This window comes from Myotis yumanensis, unplaced genomic scaffold (genome assembly GCF_028538775.1).
Source record: "Myotis yumanensis isolate MYYU_CA2020_CCGP unplaced genomic scaffold, mMyoYum1.0.hap1 SCAF_1, whole genome shotgun sequence".
In the NCBI taxonomy this organism is placed as follows: domain Eukaryota; kingdom Metazoa; phylum Chordata; class Mammalia; order Chiroptera; family Vespertilionidae; genus Myotis; species Myotis yumanensis.
The window spans coordinates 79,591,527-79,610,636 of NW_027223752.1; the positions used below are offsets into that span (position 1 = coordinate 79,591,527).

The 19,110-nt window shown below is 37.7% G+C and overlaps 1 protein-coding gene across 1 annotated transcript; it reads right to left on the reverse strand.

The window, feature by feature from the left end:
* Positions 1 to 5,393: 5,393 nt before the first annotated feature.
* Positions 5,394 to 6,335, reverse strand: LOC139005920 (olfactory receptor 4Q2). The gene has a single exon (XM_070408275.1). The coding sequence runs from the start codon at positions 6,333 to 6,335 to the stop codon at positions 5,394 to 5,396; it is 942 nt and encodes a 313-aa protein (XP_070264376.1).
* Between the last annotated feature and the right edge of the window lie 12,775 nt (positions 6,336 to 19,110).

Below are 19,110 nucleotides of genomic sequence, written 5' to 3' on the forward strand. Positions count from 1 at the left end.
AAGATGCCTTAATCAATAAGCCAAAATAGTTTGGAGTCTTTTATTATTACACTAACACTAGCAGGCTCAGAGTAGAATGTCTCTGTCAAATTCTGGGCCCCAACATGGTGGAAGTCTTCTCTATTTATACCTTTTTCAGCTCTTTGCCTCCAAATTGGGAATGAGACTTCCAGACCTTCTGAGAAAAAAGTCCTGTGTGCTGGGACTGGGCCGTGAGACCATATCTCAAGGCCTAGCCTGGCACCAGCATTGACAACTCTGTCTGGGGCATAGTTTATGGCCTCTCTGGAATGGGGAGTAGTCTTATTTTTCCCTATTATTTAAGCAAACAAGCATTTACAGAAGCTAAAATAGTAGGGTTAAAATTTCAAACAGCAGTTTTTACACAAGATGGAGGTTACTATGCTTCACAACCACTGAGAATATGGTGGCTGCGCTAGAATGTGCTTTCTAAAATCAGAACAAAACAATCACAGTTAATGGAGCATGATTAATATTTCTTAGTAATATTTCTTCTAACTAATATCTAGTCCCCAATATTCTATTTCTTTACCTAAAATTATGAGATTTTCAGAGATTATCTATATGGCACAAAATAGTAACATAATCATTACACCTTTCACTATAAAATATTATAATAAAGTTTCATTTTACAAGGTGGTGTTACTCTGCATCACAGGCTTCAAAGTGCATTTCAATCACTTGGCAAGAAAGCATGTCATGAATAAATTTTAAATTGGTTGACACCTCTGTCACTTAACTCCAAGCCTTTTTAAAATTCCAAATTCACCACTTAACCCATGGATTGATGTGGATTTTTTTCATAGACATTGCTTTTATTATGAATCATTATAGTTGATGAGAAAACATAGGCAGTAAAATCTCAGACATCTCTTGTAGTAATATCTTTGCTGATATATTTCCTAGGGCAAGGGAAACAAAGGAAAAAATAAACAGATGAGACTACATCAAACTAAAAAGCTTCTCATAGCAAAGGAAATTATCTACAAAATAAAAAGGGAACCCACTGTATGGGATAAAATATTTGGCAATGATACAACTGATAAGGGGCTAATTTCAAAAATGTATAAAGAACTTATACAACTCAACTCCAGGAAGACAAACAACCCAATTAAAATATGGACAAAGGACCTGAATAGACACTTCTCCAAAGAGGACATACAGATGGCCAATAAACATGCAAAAAATGTTCAACGTCACTAATCATCAGAAAGATGCAAATTAAAACCACAATGAGATATAGCCTCACACTTGCCAGAATGACTACCATCAATAAAGCAGCCAAGAATAAGTGCCGGTGAGGATGTGCAGAAAGGGAACCCTAGTGCACTGATGCAACCACTGTGGAAAACAACATAAAGTTTCCTCAAGAAATTGTGAGAATAAACAAGTCATCTTTTCTGTCAAAAAACAGTTTAGATAGCTGCCATTTTGAAATGCTTAACTTGGCAGCCACCATTTTGGCCGCATGGCGTGCAGCTCCCTGGGGGTCGCCATCTTGAAACGGCAAAGGCCAGTCCCTCCCTTTGAATTAGCAAACCGTGAAAGACTGTACGCCTGAGCTCCAATCAAGAGTAAGGGACAGGTCACATGCCTCAGAGATTATAAAGCTGACCAGACCGCCCAGCACATTGCCTACTTGGTGTGTGCGTGCTTCCAGACTATGTGTGCATGCCCTTCTACGTAGAAGTAAAGATATTTGCCTTGCTTCCTGGCTCCCCAGCATGTTTTGTGTTCTATCAAGACCCCTGAATTTGGGGGCTTGCCTTATTTCTAACAAAATTAAAAATGGAGCAGCCTTTTGACCCAGTAATCCTTCTTCTGGGAATATAGCCTAAGAATCCAGAAACACCAATTCAAAAGAATATCTGCACCCCTATGTTCATAGCAGTGTTCTTTACAACTAGAGGCCCGGTGCACAAAAATTTGTGCACTCGTGGGGGTCCCTCAGCCAGGCCTGTGCTCTCTCACAGTCTGGACACCTCAGGGGATGTCCACCTGCTGGCTTAGACCCACTCCCTGGGGATTGGGCATAAGCTGGCAGTCAGACATCCCTCTGGCAGCCCAGGAGCCCTTGGGGGATGTCCACTTGCCAGCGGAGAGCAGGCCTAAGCTGCTGAGGAGGCAGGAGAGGCTCCCACCACCACCACCACTGTGCTGGCAGCCGTCAGCCTGGCTTGTGGCTGAGCAGAGCTCCCCTTGTGGGAGCACACTGATCACCAGGGGGCAGCTTCTGCATTGAGCGTCTGCCCCCTGGTGGTCAGTGTGTGTCATAGGTGTTAGATCCCACAAGGTGTTTCTGACTTTTTATATCTACCCAGTGAGTTTATGTCACATCCCTAATTTCTTCTCAACTCTCCACCTTTCTTTGGCCAGATCCATGAAGATGGATGTGGCCCACTGCACTATCTGTTTAGGTACAGAAATCCTGGGGTTTAGCTGTCTAGACTGAACAATCTGAAAGCTTGATATGTTAGTGAAACTTGAGTGAGAGGAGCTGCCAGTTTCTGTTTTCCACAAACTATTGGCTTTTTCAGGAAGTCATAGATTCCAAATAGAATTTGGGGAATCATTTATGAAAGTCTTTTTCTTATTTAGAAATAAGATAAGTTAAATACAGAGTTTCCAAAATATAATTTGAAGACTGCCTGTATTAAAACCACCTAGGAAGCCTTTAAAGATGCAAATGATGTGATTGTATCATTGATCTGCTGAATTTGAATTCTAGAAACCAACAGAAATGATTTGGAGTTTATGATTGATGATGATGATATGTCTCCATTCCTGGAAGGTCTTGAAGGAAGGCTACAGAGAAAGACACAGCCCATTCAACCAGCTGATGAACCTGCAAAAAAAGCTGATGAAGCAATGGAGCATTAAATGATAATTCCCCAGTCTATATGTTTATTATCAAATGTGTAAGAATGCAGGAACATGTACCGATGACAATAATCTATACTTTGAACCAAAAGTTGCAGTGGTGGAATGGTATGTTTTAGGAATCAGTCCAAATGTGTGGTTTGGAATTCCAAGCATCTTCACTGAAACCATATAATGGGATTTTTTTTTTGGAGGGCGGGGAGGGTATATGTAATCATTTTCTAGGAAGTATAGTTATCTGTATCTATACTAATGTTTTTATATGAAGAACATTTGTGGTTTTAAAGACAACTGTGAAATAAAATTGTTTCATCTGCTTAAAAAGAAATGAAAGCAGCCTTCGAAAAGGATAAGAAAAAAGCAATTTAAAATTGCTAGTATGATTAACAATTTCTGAGTATTTTTATATATATGGAAGCAATACTTTTTTAATATGTCTGTTTTCTTGAGAATTTCTAGAGATATTTATTTCTATTTAAACACATATTTCATTTAGCCTGTAGAGTTTATATTTATATCTGTTTCTATATTTCTTACATTTCCTAAGAATAATGATTTTATATTACAGGCTTTTTGTCTTCTCCCTCTACTCCAAAATGTTGCATAATTTTTATAAAATTCCTAAGTATTACTTTTTTCATATATCATTGATTAGTGAGAAATGTCCAGCATCAATATTAATCTCTAGTGAAAAACCAACTGGATTATTTATGATTAGTTGCCTCAATTCTGCTGAATTTTGATCCTCAATTACCTCATCAGTTGGTAATATTGTTAATAAAGTTCTGACTGAGGATTCAAGTATAGACCTCTCTGATTCCATAGTCAAGTCTCTATAGATGAAGGCACATGAGTAATAGTTGCTTTATTATGAATTAAATTTCTTAATTATCTCTTTTATATTGAGATATCTACCTGACTTCACTAACAGTGGTGGTATATCCATAAGTGTTTTGATTTGTTCTTGCTTCTGTAATATCTCTCAAAATGTTTTCTAAGTCTCAATGAAATATTTACAAGTTACCTTTCCAAGTATGGGGAAAGAAAACAGCTGTGAAATATCTCTTTCCTAATCATTACCACATTGATCAGAGAATATATAAAAGCCTCCTTCATTTGTTCAATACATGTTTATTTTATTTTAAGCATTTAAAAAAGTGTTGGGAACATTAAGATAATAAAGACAAAACCTCAGTTTTCAATGGATTTACCTAACATTTGTGGCTTCTGTCTTCATCACCTAAATTAGTTGTTGAAATTGCTTCTATAATCCACCGACTAAAAAAAAAAGCTAAAGCAATGCAAATAATTTATAGTACATTAGTATTTTACATTCATATTTTATTTGTGTCTAGTTCATCATAAACTTGACTGCTAATTTAATTTTCTTACCCTTGATTATAAAATCTTAATAAGCAGTACACAAGCTTATGAATTAGTCTTACTATAACCCTGAAGACAACCTATGTCAATGAGAAAATTTTTTATGATAATGGTGACAGAATATAAATTGTGTTCAATAATTCATACAGGAAAAATATCATGACTCATTTTTATACACTTTCTAACATCCTTCACAAATTGCTTATAGACCATGCCATTGTTTCACTAAAGCAAATCAACCAGTTTCAAATATCACCATCTATATCTTCTGTCATCGAAAAAAAACAACTTTAATAAATAAATAATAGTGAAGCTCTGTTATGAGCTAGGCACCAAACTAGATAGAGTCATATCTATTGTAATTTTTACCCTCCAAAAGAGCACTGAGGGGTAGGCATCATTTTGTGAATACTACAGATAAGGAAATTATGGTTCCAATAATTTCATTAATTTGTCTAGATTCAATTGGCTTGTAACTCACAGATGGGTACTTGAACCTACACTATTAGGCGATTGATCTGTCAATTATACTACTACATGGTTGTTAGCAGTATGGAGAAGTGACAAAACTAATATATCCCATTAGTTTATTGTTCAACAGTCATATAAATTTGATTCACCCTAGTTCATCTAACTGATACCCTTTAAATATTTTGTGGGAATAAAAACATATATAAATTCCTTATTCAGTTCATCTAGTTTTATTAAGACATCTAATTTTTAAAAAGCTTAAAAATCAAGAAGAAAATAAAAACTGTGGCAAGGCAAAGAAAAAGTAGTGAGAGTTTGGAAAGGGTAGTTTGTACCACTGTGTAATAGCAAACTGAATAGAAAGAATGGAATAAAATTTGATCAAATGAAAGGATAGAATGAAAGAACACAGACTGATAAAAACAGAAAATAGATTTGCTTCGGGGAAGAAAAGGAAGCAGGAGATAGGAAAATTCAATATGAAAGGAGTTTTCCTGAGTTTAATGTAATTATAAAGCCATAACTAGAAGTATTACAAAAGAAAACAGAACAACTAGGCTCTCATCTCCTAACTCATTAATACAGAATGAATTATTTTAACCTCAGATTCTTTGCTTTCAGAAACTCACTTCAAATTCTTAGGGCCTCTGCTTTTTCCCAGGAAGTCCACTCCTACCCCACAGCTTCCGCATGGCTGACTTGACCTCTTTGTTCCGAAGTGTGTAGATGAGGGGATTCAGCATAGGGGTGATAACATTGTAGAGTACAGACACCACTTTGTCCACAGAAAAAATGGAGAAGGGACGAGCATAAATGAAAATACAGGGTCCGAAAAAGAGTGTGACCACCATGAGGTGGGAGGCACAAGTGGAGAGTGCCTTTTGTCTTCCCTCCTTGGAGCGAATCTTGACAAGGATAATGGTGTAGGAAGAAATCAGCACCACAAACGAGCTGGTAGAGATCAACCCACTGTTAGATACCATTAGTAATTCAATGACAAATGTGTCTGCACAGGCAAGTTTGATGACAGGGGGAACATCACAAAAGAAGTTGTCCACCTGGTTTGGCCCACAAAAGGGCAAACGGGTAGTGAGAATGGTCTGGACAGTAGAGTGCACAAATCCTCCCATCCAGGAGGCAGCTACCAACACACAGCATAATCCTCGACTCATGATTGTGGTATAGTGCAGGGGGCGACAAATTGCAACATAGCGATCATAGGCCATCACTGTGAGCAGGAACATCTCAGCTGCCCCTACAAAATGCAGGAAAAAGAGTTGCGCAATGCATTGGTCATAGAGAATGAGCTTTTTTTTATCAAGCAAGTCAGCCAGAAGCTTAGGAGTAGTTACTGTTGAATAGCAAAGGTCCAGAAAAGAGAGGTTGCCAAGAAGAAAATACATGGGTGATGAATTTAAATTGTTATCAGAAGCCACTGTGACCATGATGAGGACATTGCCTATCCACGTGGACACATAGAAGAAGAGAAATAGTACAAATAGCCCTGCCTCAATAGATGGTTTCTGTGAGAAGCCTGCCAGGGCAAATTCTTTCACCACTTCTGTTTGGTTTTCATCCATTTGAACTGGCTCCACCTAGATCCAAGAAATTAAACAAGGGACATTAGTAATAAAAATGCATGAGATGTTTTACACAAAATGCAAGAAACTTTTCATTTTCAAGAGATATGTTTCCCTAGAAAATTTTGATTAGCTGGAAGAAATTCTTCTCTCCTTAGCTAATATAAAAATATATTCTCCAACCAGCTCCAACTTTGAGACAGCCAAGATTTTCTCAGAGCATGAAGTTGCCTGGTCCCAGCCTTTAGCTTCAACTTGATGAATCTCTCTTCCATAATTCACAATTTTACTTCTCTTTTTTTACATTGTCTCTAAACATATGTTACATTTCCCTGAGATAGTAACATATACATATGTACATATGTATATATTAAGATTATTAAAATTTTAAGTGAGGCTTTTATTTGAAATTTTTAAAATGAACCAACAAATTATGAAAATAAAATGTTATCTTCTCCAATAGAACATAAATTGTAATTGCAAGTCTCATGTGGCAATATTGGCATAATTTAAATATATATATATTGTTGACAGTCTTACAGATGTCCCCCAATTTGCCTTCCTCTATTCAGCCCCTACCATACCCAGGCCTTCACCACACTATTGTCTGTGTCTATGGGCTATGCATATAAGTTATTTGGTTAATCTCTTCTTACCCCCCTAACCCCCAAAACCTTAGGAAAAAATAAAACTTGAAGGTAGAATTTAAGATTCGACTAAACAGGCATAAGCTCTGTAGAGGTTGTATTTGGGATAGGAAATCACACTATGTAGATGATCAGGCTACAATAATTACCCCGCACTCTTTTCTATCAAGATCACTCTTGTGGGTCTCGGCCCTGTGCAAATGGCTGGAGAAAGGATCCCATTCCACTTTGGGCTTCTTGCTAGTTCATTGACCCTCACCTAACTTTCCTAAATGCCTGTCCAGCCTATTATCGTCTATAACACATTTCTGTCCAGGTTATTATTGTCTACAATACATTTCTCTTCTTAAATCAGCTGTGAACATATAGGCATAGGTTATGCTTTTAATGACCTAAATAGAATCATAAAATAATTATTCATGCATTTAGGTGATTTTTTTCTTTTGACTATCCTATCAAATTTGGCAAAAGTAAATTATTTCTCCGTGGTAAAAAAAAATATTAGCAATCCAGGTAGTGTGTGTGTATGTGTATGTGTATTTTACCCATTCGTATGAGCAATGGCTAGAAGAAACTACTGCATTAAATTAAATGGGTGATAGTCTTTTGAAGACTTATGAAAGCTGCTATTGACTCAAGTTTTACAGTTCTAATACATACAGAGCAAATTTTGAAGTATTAGGATATAGTAATTTAAAATGAAAGACAATAAAATATTTATAAATTTTGACTCTGACAATTGGGACTTCTTTACTTATTGATAGTTTTTAATTTTTTTCAATAAACTCAATTATACTTATGATAAATATATAAACCTGTGAATTTCTGTGGTTATGCATATCCACTTATTTTATGACTTACTATTTTATTTTTATATGAAAAATAAATATTTGAAATTTGTTCTCTTTCTTCAATGTAGCTATTATTTACATATAGTTACTAAATTTCAGGTAAAAATCACCCTTAATTATAATCCATGCAACTTTTTTTGAGAATAATAGTTGTTGTCTAGAAAACATCAAACCCAGATTTTCAGAAGCAAGTTTTTAACAATGGATTTGTTTTGCAAGATGTATTTTACTATTTATTTTTTCATATTTTTTTCTGATTACAAAAATAATGAATGCTTACTGCTGAAATTTGGAAACATGGAAAACATGAAGAAAATAATTATTCCAATATCAAAGGTAAACACTGTTAACTTTAGCTAGTCCATATATATATATACTGAGTGGCCAGATTATTATGACTGGCCAGATTATTATGACCACCCCATCAGTACAATGAAGTGAATTAGTTATGCAAATAATAATAATAATAAAACCTTGAGAGTATTTGTTTAGGAAGTTTTCAATATTCAGTATTTTTGGAAGTGTCAATGAAGTACTGATGGGGTGGTCATAATAATATGGCCAGTCATAATAATCTGATTTCAGAGAGGAAAGGAGAGAGAGATAGAAGATAGAAACATCAATGATGAGAAAGAATCATTGATCGGCTGCCTCCTGCATGCCCCACACTGGGGATCAAGCCCGCAACCCAGGCATGTGCCCTTGACCAGAATCAAACCTGGGACCCTTCAGTCTGCAGGCCGATGTTCTATCCACTGAGCCAGACCAGCTAGGGCGCTAGTTATATAGTTTAAAAATCATGCTAAATGCTTTGTTTGATTTATATAATTAATACAATATTGCACTGAAAAATACCACAATGACAATTAATGTTGGTCCTAAAAATGAGTACAGATGATAGAAGCATGAAGAAACGCTTTCAGTAGAATAAATTTTAAGTCAATTTACACACCTTTTATCTGTAGAGTATAGATTCATAAGTCCTGCAATCACAGAATACTGGCACTCTAATACTATAAAACCATTCTAGACACAACAGATCCCAGAAGATAAATAAATTAGTTGGAACCCCATGGATACACTGGCCATCATTAGGCAAGTTTTATGTTTAGGGATTTAGAAACTCAGGTACTCACAGTCAAATCACAAAGGGAATTATTTTAACATGTTAATTACAACCTTTTGACAGAAATTACACAACATAGAAATATATGTGTTGGGGTCATTGCGGGATATGAGGGTAAGAGGCAATGGACAGAAAAAAGATAAAAGATGTGATAGTTGCAATAATGTCAGCTGGGTTACACTGAGAGGCAAGTGTTCCCAGGACTGAGGTTGATGGGAAAGATACTGAAACATTAAGGAAAGTTTGGCTGCAGCTGCCTTGCCAACACCTTTGTTTGTGCCACTTTCTCCATATCAAGTGCCTTCTCTGATCAGAATTTTCAGCTTTAGATTTTATATTATTTTATTTTTTTAAATTATAGAAATATGTAAAGTAAGAATGAAAATCTCCCCTTTCTTCCACTGCCGCCTCAATACCAGTGGGGGCTGTGGGGAGGGGCAAAGAACGAAAGGAGAGAGGGGAAAAAAAGAAAGAATAGAGAAAGAGAGAAGACAGAAGAGACAAAAAGGGAGAGACCTTAGTAGGCACACTTCCATGAACTGCATACAGTTCTAATTATTTTTTAATTGATACATATTATTTTAAAAAATGGGTATGTTATAATGAAATAAATACTCTATTGGTGGACATGTAGATCATTTATTATTTTATCACTATTACAAGTAATGCTATAATGAGCAGTTTTGAATTTTCTCATAGTTTTTTAGACACTTATTGAGTATTTGTAAGGAATTGAGGCCTGAAAGTAAAATTTCTGAGACAATGTTGTCAACAATTTTTTTTCTTTCAAAAGCTAGACTAATTAAACTCCCATGAACAATATACGTGGAGCTATTTCACACACTTTCCAACACTGAGTAATATCAACTTGTATTGTTATTTAGTTTTAATTTTGCAAATGTGATGGATAAAAATGATAGCTTGTTATCCTAACTTGCATTTGCCTCATCAGCAGTATGTATGACCATTTCAGGTCTTCATTAATTACATATTTTTGCTTTTGGAAATGTCATCCTTGTGTTGTCACTTTATATAGTTTATTATGTTTTTACTAGAGGCCCAGTGCACAAAATTTGTGCATGGGGGTGGGGGGTCCCTCAGCCCAGCCTGCACCCTCTCGAAATCCGGGACACCTCAGGGGATGTCCAACTGCTGGTTTAAACTAGCAGTTGGACATCCCTCTCTCAGTCTGGGACCACTGGCTCCTAACTGCTCACCTGCCTGTCTGCCTGATTGCCCCTAACCATTCCCCTGCCTGCCTGATCACCCCTAACCACTCACCTGCCTACCTGATCGCCCTTAACCCCTCTGCCTGCCTGCCTGATCACCCCTAACCACTCTGCTGCCTGATCATCCCTAACCACTCGCCTGCCTGCCTGATAACCCCTAACTGCCTCTGCCTCGGCCCCACTGCCGCAGTTTCATCTGGAAGGACATCTGGAATGGCAGCCAGAGGTCATTCGGCTGTCTGGTCTAATTAGCATATTACACTTTTATTATTATAGATTATTAATATATAGAGGTTATCTAGACCTAAAGGATATTACAGGATGCAAATATTTGAAATATTTAATCCTAGCCTAAATTTACAATTTGAGTCAAATCTCTTTCCATCACCATATATTTCATCCCCTTTACCTTCCCACCTTCTCTTTCCCTCTGGTAACCACCACACTATTGTCTGTGTCTATGAGTTTTTGTTTGTTTGTCTTAGTTTTTCATTTGTTGCTTTCAGTTTTATATCCCACATATGAATGAAACCATACAGTTCTTGACTTTTTCTGTCTAACTTATTTCACTTAGCATGATATGCTCACGATCTACTTATGTCGTTGCAAATGGTAGTATTTCATCTTTTCTGATGGCTAAGTAGTTTTCCATTGTATAATATATGTACCACCTCTTCTTTATTTAATCATCTATCAGAGAACATTGTTTCTATGCTTTGGCCACTGTAAATAATGTTGCAGTAAACATATATCTTTGTAAATAAATGTTTTCAAATTTTTCATGTAGATACCCAGAGGAGGGATTTCTGGGTCATATAATAACTCTATTTTGAATTTTTCTCCATACTGTTTCCATAGTGGCTGTACCATTTTACATTCCCACCAGCAATGAGTGAGAGCACCCTTTTCTCCACAACCTCTCCAACACTTGTTATTATTTATCTTGTTAATTATAGCCAAAAAGTATGTAGTGAATAAGAAAAATCAAAGGTGAAATGTAAAGAAGCATGAGCATTTAAAGACTCTTTCTGTACATCTAACTCAGGTCTTGGGAGAGAGTGTCTTTTATTTTACTGATTTATAATCATCCACAATTGCTTATATGAATGTTTTAAATCTTAACTTGAAAATTATCTAGGGTCTCCTTGAATTCCATTTGAGCGTTTACACATAAGGTCAGGGCATGTGCTAAATAATTTTAACTTTCAGGAACCAAATTCGGGGACTCACCTTATAGCTTAAATCTCCAATTCTCCAGAAAACCGGCCAAAGAATTAATTGACATATAATCACAGATTATATCTAATCTATGACTCCAGAACTTTCAGAAGAGGCCAGTGATGGAATCCTAAACCAGAGAAGGCTGCAGGTAGAGTTATACAATGGAACGAGTTGGATTTGAGGAGCCACCACAAACGTGAGTATTATTTCTTAGGAGCCTCTTGTGTTCAAGTTTACTTCAGGCATCCACCTTGGCCTGTCCTCCTGATTCTTAGAATACTTGACATAATATTGTATTGAATTCCTAGATACAGGAATGATTTAATGATTGGCACTCAAGGGCTGGTATAAACCGATGACAGATGACAGGCCATGTGTAAAGAACTGAGATGCCTTAGCTGATAGCTAATTCCTATTGCCTATCTGCCAACCACCAGATATGTGGCTGAAATAATTGTTGATATTTCAATTTCCAGGCTCATCAAGCAGTTCAGCAGAGAGCAGATATTCTGGCCCAGACCAAAGAAGGTATATAAAATCAGTGTTGCTTTAAAACAACAAATTTTGAGGTGGCTTGACATGCAGCAAAATCTATTAGATAAAATTGTCTATTATTTTATTCCAGATTATCATAATCATTTCTTAAATAATATAAACAAATGAATTATTTATTTAAAACTGGAATATATAGGTTGCAATAGCAGAAATATAAACTACCTGTTAATATTAGCTTCCCATTTCAGTTGACATTTCCTTGTTTCATTTCTCCATCCTATTTTACTGTGGCTTTTTTGAAGCATGTAGGTACAAAAAAGTCTCACACAAGTTTTCTGTACTAAAATAAGTTAATTTTGATGGTCAGAGTTCAGCCAAAGTTCCTAAAATAAAGCCAAATATTTGAAATATGAAGATTTAGAGATGTCCTATTCCTCTTGCCTTCTTTTAAGACAAAACAATTTAAATCAGTCCATATACCAGAACCTGGTGGCAAAATAGGATTTAACTTTCTTTAATTAAATTTTTATGCCAGATTTGCATAAAAGTGAATAAAAATAGACCCCCCCCCCAAGTTAGATCTCTTCTTGTACAGTTGTTTAATGAAGATATTTAACCATCGTGAGCCTATACAGTAGAAAAGGAAAAGTGCAGAAAATGTCCTTGACCATCATCTTCACCCTCAAAACAGGCCGTTTGAATGTTCTTCTTTATATGGGTTTTTAGGATACGGTATGTACTGAGTAAACTCATTCTCTCCTATCTAAAACCAGTCCTATTACCCAAGGTCTAGATTCCTTCCATTTATTCTGTTAAGTACCTTGCTTTCTTAGGGTACCTTCTTCCAACCACAAACTTATCTCTTCCCATTTATGCTCACAATTCTTGCAGAGATACTCTCATAGCTGTCCCTGCTCCATTTTCCCTGCCCACTTCTCTTACTGCTTTGTTTTTCTACATTTGCTCCATTTTGTACTCTTTGTGTATACTGTGACCCTGTGGGAGGACCACCAAGAACTACATTATCTGGGTTCTTTTTTTTTTTTTCTGGCATCTATTGAGATTAGAGAGAAGAAAAAGAGAGAGAGACCTGGGTATTTCTTTACTTCTCGTCCCTGCCACATGCCTAAAATTCTGGCATACTTACTGACTTGGCTACTCAGTATCTTGTAGTCCTTTTGTGGCTCTAGATCTGACCTATTATCATTCCCTTCTCTTGTCCTTTCAGGCTAAGGATGATAAGGTTCCTGATGCTGCTGTTGGTTCCAGAGTGCCTCATTTAATTCTGCCAAGACTGAATTTATTTATTTATTTGTTTGCTTGTTTATTTATTGTTTACAGTATTACAGATTTTCTCTCCCTGGGCTCCTCTCTACCCAGCCCCTGCCCTCCCTCCCGCCAGGGCTTCACCCCACTCTTGTCCATGTCCATGGGCTATGCATATATGTGTATAAATTCTTTGGTTAATCTCTTCCTATCCCCTCACATCCTCCCTCCCTTCTGATATCTGTCAGTCTGTTCCATGAATTCAGCCTCTGGACCTATTTTGTTTGTTAGTTTATTTTGTTTATTAGATTCCACATATAAGTGAGATCATGTGATATTTTTCTTTCTCAAGCTGGCTTATTTTGCTTAGATTAAACCTATAATGAAGTATCACCTCACACCTGCCAGGATAAGTCAACAATAAGTGCTGGCAACAAAAGGAAACCCTAGTACACTGCTGGTGGGAATGCAGACTGGTGCTGCCATTATGGAAAACAGTATAGAGTTTCCCCCAAAACTTAAAATGAATTCCACTTGACCCAATGATCCCAATCTCAGGAATATATCCTAAGAATCCTGAAACACCAACCAGAAAGGATATATGCACCCCTATGTGTATAGCAGTGTTATTTACAATAGCTAAGATCTGGAAACAGCCCAAGGGCCCATCAGCAGATGAGTGAAAATGCTGTGGTGCATTTACACAATGGAACACTATGTGGCTGTAAAAAAGAAGGATCTCTTACCCTTTGTGACAACATGAATGGACCTGGAGATTATTCTTCCAAGATTTTTATAAATAGTTGCTTCTTATGCTCAAAAGCTCTGCTGAATGTACTTTCAGTTTCCTCCTGTGACTGTAATTAATACACTTCTTGACCTATTCTAATCTGATCTTGGACCTCATCATTCTATTAAAATGACTCTTATTTGTCTCTTGTTTTAGCAATCTGCTAAAGCATGCAAAAAAAGTGGCCTGCTGAGATAGTTCACTAAAAATAAAAAGGCCTCTGATCTCAAGAGGAATTATATTATTCACTTGTGAGAAGAAAGTGCTAAAGATAGTTATGAATTTAAATAGCAGGTTTTCTCTCTTATATATATCCAATTACCTATTAAGCATCTCCACTTCAAAGCCATTATGTACAATACTGAATTCATCATCTTCCCCATATGTGACACATAATGAATGTGTTGAAAATGAATGAATAAACTGCTCTTGAGTATGTATCTTCTTGCTAGTTCCCCAAACAAGAAATCTGAGAGGTAATTTTTATTGTCCCTTACCTTCTAATGTAGCCAATCAATAGTACTTATCCTATATAATAAAAGCTTAATATGCTAAGTGTCCAGTAATCCATTCAACCAATCAAAGTATAATATACTAATGATATGCTAAGGCCGCTCAACCGCTCACTATGATGTGCACTGACCACCAGGGTGCAGATGCTCCGACTGTTAGGTTAGCTTGCTGCTGGGGTTCAGCTGATCGGGGCTGAGCGAGATGGGCTGGACATGCCCTGGAGCCCTCCCATGGTCCCTCGATGGCTGGCCAACCTCCCGCATCCCTCTCTGGCTCCACTCGTGCACCAGTGGGGTCCCTCGGCCTGGCCTGCACCCTCTCACAATCTGGGACCCCTCGAGGGATGTCGGAGAGCCAGTTTTGGCCCCATCCCACAGGCCAGGCCTAGGGACCCCACTGGTGCACGAATTCGTGCACTGGGCCTCTAGTCTTTAAATATCTTTGAATCTGTTCAATTCTATCTATTCTGCCCTCATCTTCAGGTAGCCCAACATCACCTTACACTAGATTGATGCAATAGATTTCCAGCTTAGCTCTTTGTCTTTAAGGTTTTCTATTTCTAACCCATTTTCTTAATCATTCAGATTGATCTTCCTAAATGCTTAACAACAAAGCATCAAAAACACTTCAAAGGCTTTCCATTGATTGCCCTTTCAAAAGGTCAGATTCTTCAATACGACTTATAAAGTCTTTCCAAAATTGTTTTCTTTCCCCAGACTTCTCACTCTCCCTACTTTTAGTATTAGTTTGGGTAACTCTAACTTCTGTAATACATCATGAAAATCCAGACACTTAATTATGAAATTATATTTATGCTTATGTAACTATGCACAGTGGTGTTTCTGGCTGGTCATCCACACATGATTAAGCAGCTCAGGTCCCTTCCATCTTCTTGATCTAACATCCCTTAGGGCCTCAGAATCGTCTGTATTCACTTGGCAGGGGAGAGTAGAGTATTAAGGCATACTCAAGTATTTATTACCTTCTTCAAACTATTTCATGTTTGTACATTTTATTGGCAAGTGTAAGACACATGACCCTATGTGGCTGGGAACTATATTCCCTACTGGACAGCCATTTTTCTAATGATAACTAGAGGAGGAAGCATGACATTTGGTGGATATTTAGTTGTCTCTGACTCACTCCATCTTATCCATTTGCCAACACTTAATTCTCCATCAGAGCAATTCAGTCTTGATAGTTAGTATTTGTTTAATCTGACCTTCCCACTAGGCCTGGGGTCTTTCCCATCTTGCTCTTCATTGTATTCCCAGTAAGTGTAGTGCCTAGGATATGAGAGATGAGGCATTTCATTAATGTTTGTTGAATAAATTCATGCTTTACTTAAGTTTAGTCTTCATGCTTTTAATTTTTATTAAACTATTCTGAGGTGTAGCATACACATAAAATTGGTAAGTCATAAGTATATAGCTTGATTAATTAATTACCATGTATGTTCATTTCCTTTAGCTGCTGTAAAAAATTATTACAAACTTGATGGTTCAAAAGAGCAGACATTTATTGTCTCACAGTTCTGGAGGTCAGAAATCCAAAATCAGTATCATTGGGTCAAAATCGAAATATCAGCAGGGCCACCCTCCTCCCAGTGGCTCTAGAGGGGCTTCCACGCCTTGTCTCTTCCAGCTCTCTGTCTGCCAGCATTCCTTGGCTTGCTGGTACATCATGCCAATCTTCAAGGCCAACATTTCTAATCTTTCTGTGCTCCTTCTTGCATCACCTTCTCTTCTGCATGTTTTAAATCTTTCTCTGCCTCTACTTTATAGTAATAAATGTGATTGAATTTGGGGCCTATTTGGATAATCCAGGATAATCTCTCCATTTCAAGATTTTTAATATACTCCTATCTACAAAGATCCATCTTTTCAAATAGATAGTAATATCTGAATATTCCAGGGATTAGCACATAGATACCTTTTGAGGAACCATCCTCAGCCTTTCACACTATAACATAAACACATTCACATGGCTATTTCATAGATCAAGATAAAATATTACCAAAAAACCAAACATGCACTCCTTTTTGCTTTTCTACCAGTGACTACCTTGGTTGATTTTTTGCTCAATATCCATGCATGTTTTTGTGTACAATTATAGTTCTTTTGTTTTCTTTGCTACATAGTATTTTATTTTATTAACTAGAGGCCCAGTGCATGGAATCATGCATGGGTGGGCTCCCTCGGCATGGCCTGCAGGGATCGGCCAAAACCAGCAGTCCAACATTGCCTACCCCTCCTGCCTGCTGCTCCTGCTCATCCCGACCCCACTGTGCCTGCCACCACCGCTGCTTGGTAGGCTTGCTGCTGCTCTGCTGTGGTCTCCAGCTGCAGCGGACAGTTGTGAGCCTTGCTTCTGGCACCCGTCAGTCAGCTGAGTGGCGCTCCCACTGTGGGAGCACATTGACCACCAGGGGGCAGCTCCTGTGTTGAGCGAATGCCCCCTGGTGGTCTTTGTGCATCATAGCTACCAGTTGACTGGTTAAGCAGTCAAGTAGTCGACCGGTCGCTTAGGCTTTTATATAGATAGCTATACCTCAATTTATTTCTTCATCCTATTGTTAGTGGGTATATGGCTTGTTTATAGTATGGTACTACTAAAATGGGACTGCTATAAACATTTTTGTAGATATTTTTTAGTAAGGATCTGTTATATATATTGGGTAAATACGAAAGAATTAATAGAATTAGTGAGTGATAAAGTATGTGTATGTTCAACTTTAGTAGATACTGACAACAGTTTTCAAAAATGGTTGTATAAATGTATGCCTTCAACAGTAGTGTCTGAGAGTTTCTGTTGCTCTACATTCTTACTAATACCCAGAACAGTAATGCTTTCTTTCACATTGTAGTTTCAGTGATCATATCCCTAATTATTAATGAAATTAAGCAAACTTTCATAGGCTATTTAGCATTTGAATATCTTCCTCTGTAAAGTAGCTGATCAAGTTTTTGCCCATTTTTCTTATTAGTCTGCTTTTTAAAAATTAACTTGTATTCAGTTAATAAAAATATTCTAGATACTAGAGGCCCGGTGCACAAAAATTTGTGCACTCGGGTGGGTCCCTCAGCCCGGCCTTTGCCCTCTCGCAGTCTGGGGCCCCTCGGGGGCGCCTTCCCCTGGTAGCAGGCACCGCGCCCAGAACCCAGGCCTTCGCTCTTTGACGGGAGGGGCTGGTGTGGTGGGCTTCACGCTTTGCTGTGGCTAATTTGCATATGTAGGCGCCAAGCGACAGAGCGAAGCCCACCGGCCCTGGGCAGGAGCAGTGAGCGAAGGCTGGCATGGCTTCCCTCTTAGCTCTTTGCTCGCCACTTGGGCCCCGGGGTGGGGTCGGTGCGGCGGGCTTAGCTCTTCGCTCACCATGCAGGCCTTTGCTCGCTGCTCCTGCCTGGGGCCGGTGGGCTTCGCTCCGTTGCTTGGTGCCTACATATGCAAATTAGCTGCCATATTTGTTGGCGGTTAATTTATATATTGTGCTGATTAGCCAATGGGAGGTATGGTCAATTACCATGTTTGTCTATTATTAGATATGATAAGTTGCATATATGCATAGTACATACCTTTTCCAAATTATGATTTGTGTTTTACTCTCTTAATGTCTTTCAATGACTATTGATGATGTACTTTAATAAAGTCTGGTTTGTCATGCTTTTTTTAAATTTAAAGTAATTTGCTTCCTATCTTAAAAATCCTTGCCTAGGATTTCATGTTCTCTATGCAACATAAAAACATCCTCCTATACCATGGTCTAAAATATTTATTTTTTACAATTGATACAAAATCCTATATAATAAAAAGCTAATATGCAAATCAACCGAACAGCAGAATGACTGGTTGCTATGATGCACACTGACCACCAAGGGGCAGACACTCAATGAAAGAGCTGCCCCCTAGTGGTCAGTGCGTTCCCACAGGGGGAACGCCACTCAGCCAGAAGCTGGACTCACAGCTGGCCAATGCAGCAACATTGACAGGAGCCTCTCCCGCCTCCACAGCAGTCGGACATCCCTGAGGGCTCCCAGACTGTGAGAGGGCGCAGGCTGGGCTGAGGGACACCCCCACCCCCGCCTAAGTGCACAAATGTCATGCACCAGGCCTCTAGTATATACATAAAAATCTGGAATTAATATTTGTTAACTGTGAGGTTAAAACAAAGTTTTTAAAAAATATAAATATACAATTTGACCAAACACCATCATTTTGCCCCTGCTCTGATTATCATCTCTTTTTGTAAACCAGATGATTGTATATATGCTTTTTGTTCCTGAATTCTCAATTAGATTCCATTAGCATGTTTCTCTTTTCTTTTACCAATACCACTAAATCTTAATATACAGTCTTAATACTAGTTTTAATACAACATTAACATTAAAAGTCTCAATATATGGCAGTATGTCTTCCTTCAAGAGTCCGTTGGTTATTCTTGTCTTTCTGCATTTCTATGTAAGTTGGATAATTAGCATGCCAATTTCCTTGAGTATATTAGTTGGATTGCATTGAATCATAAATCAATTTGAGGAAAACAAAACTTTATTAAGCAACACTGCTAAATACACAATAATTTTCCAAACATTGAAAAAATTATAAATCCAAAAGTCTCAGAAGTTCAACTAACCCAGTCA

Excerpts from the sequence above, each read along its gene's own strand:
- LOC139005920 (XM_070408275.1), bottom strand. The coding sequence starts at position 6,335 with ATGGATGAAAACCAAACAGAAGTGGTGAAAGAATTTGCCCTGGCAGGC.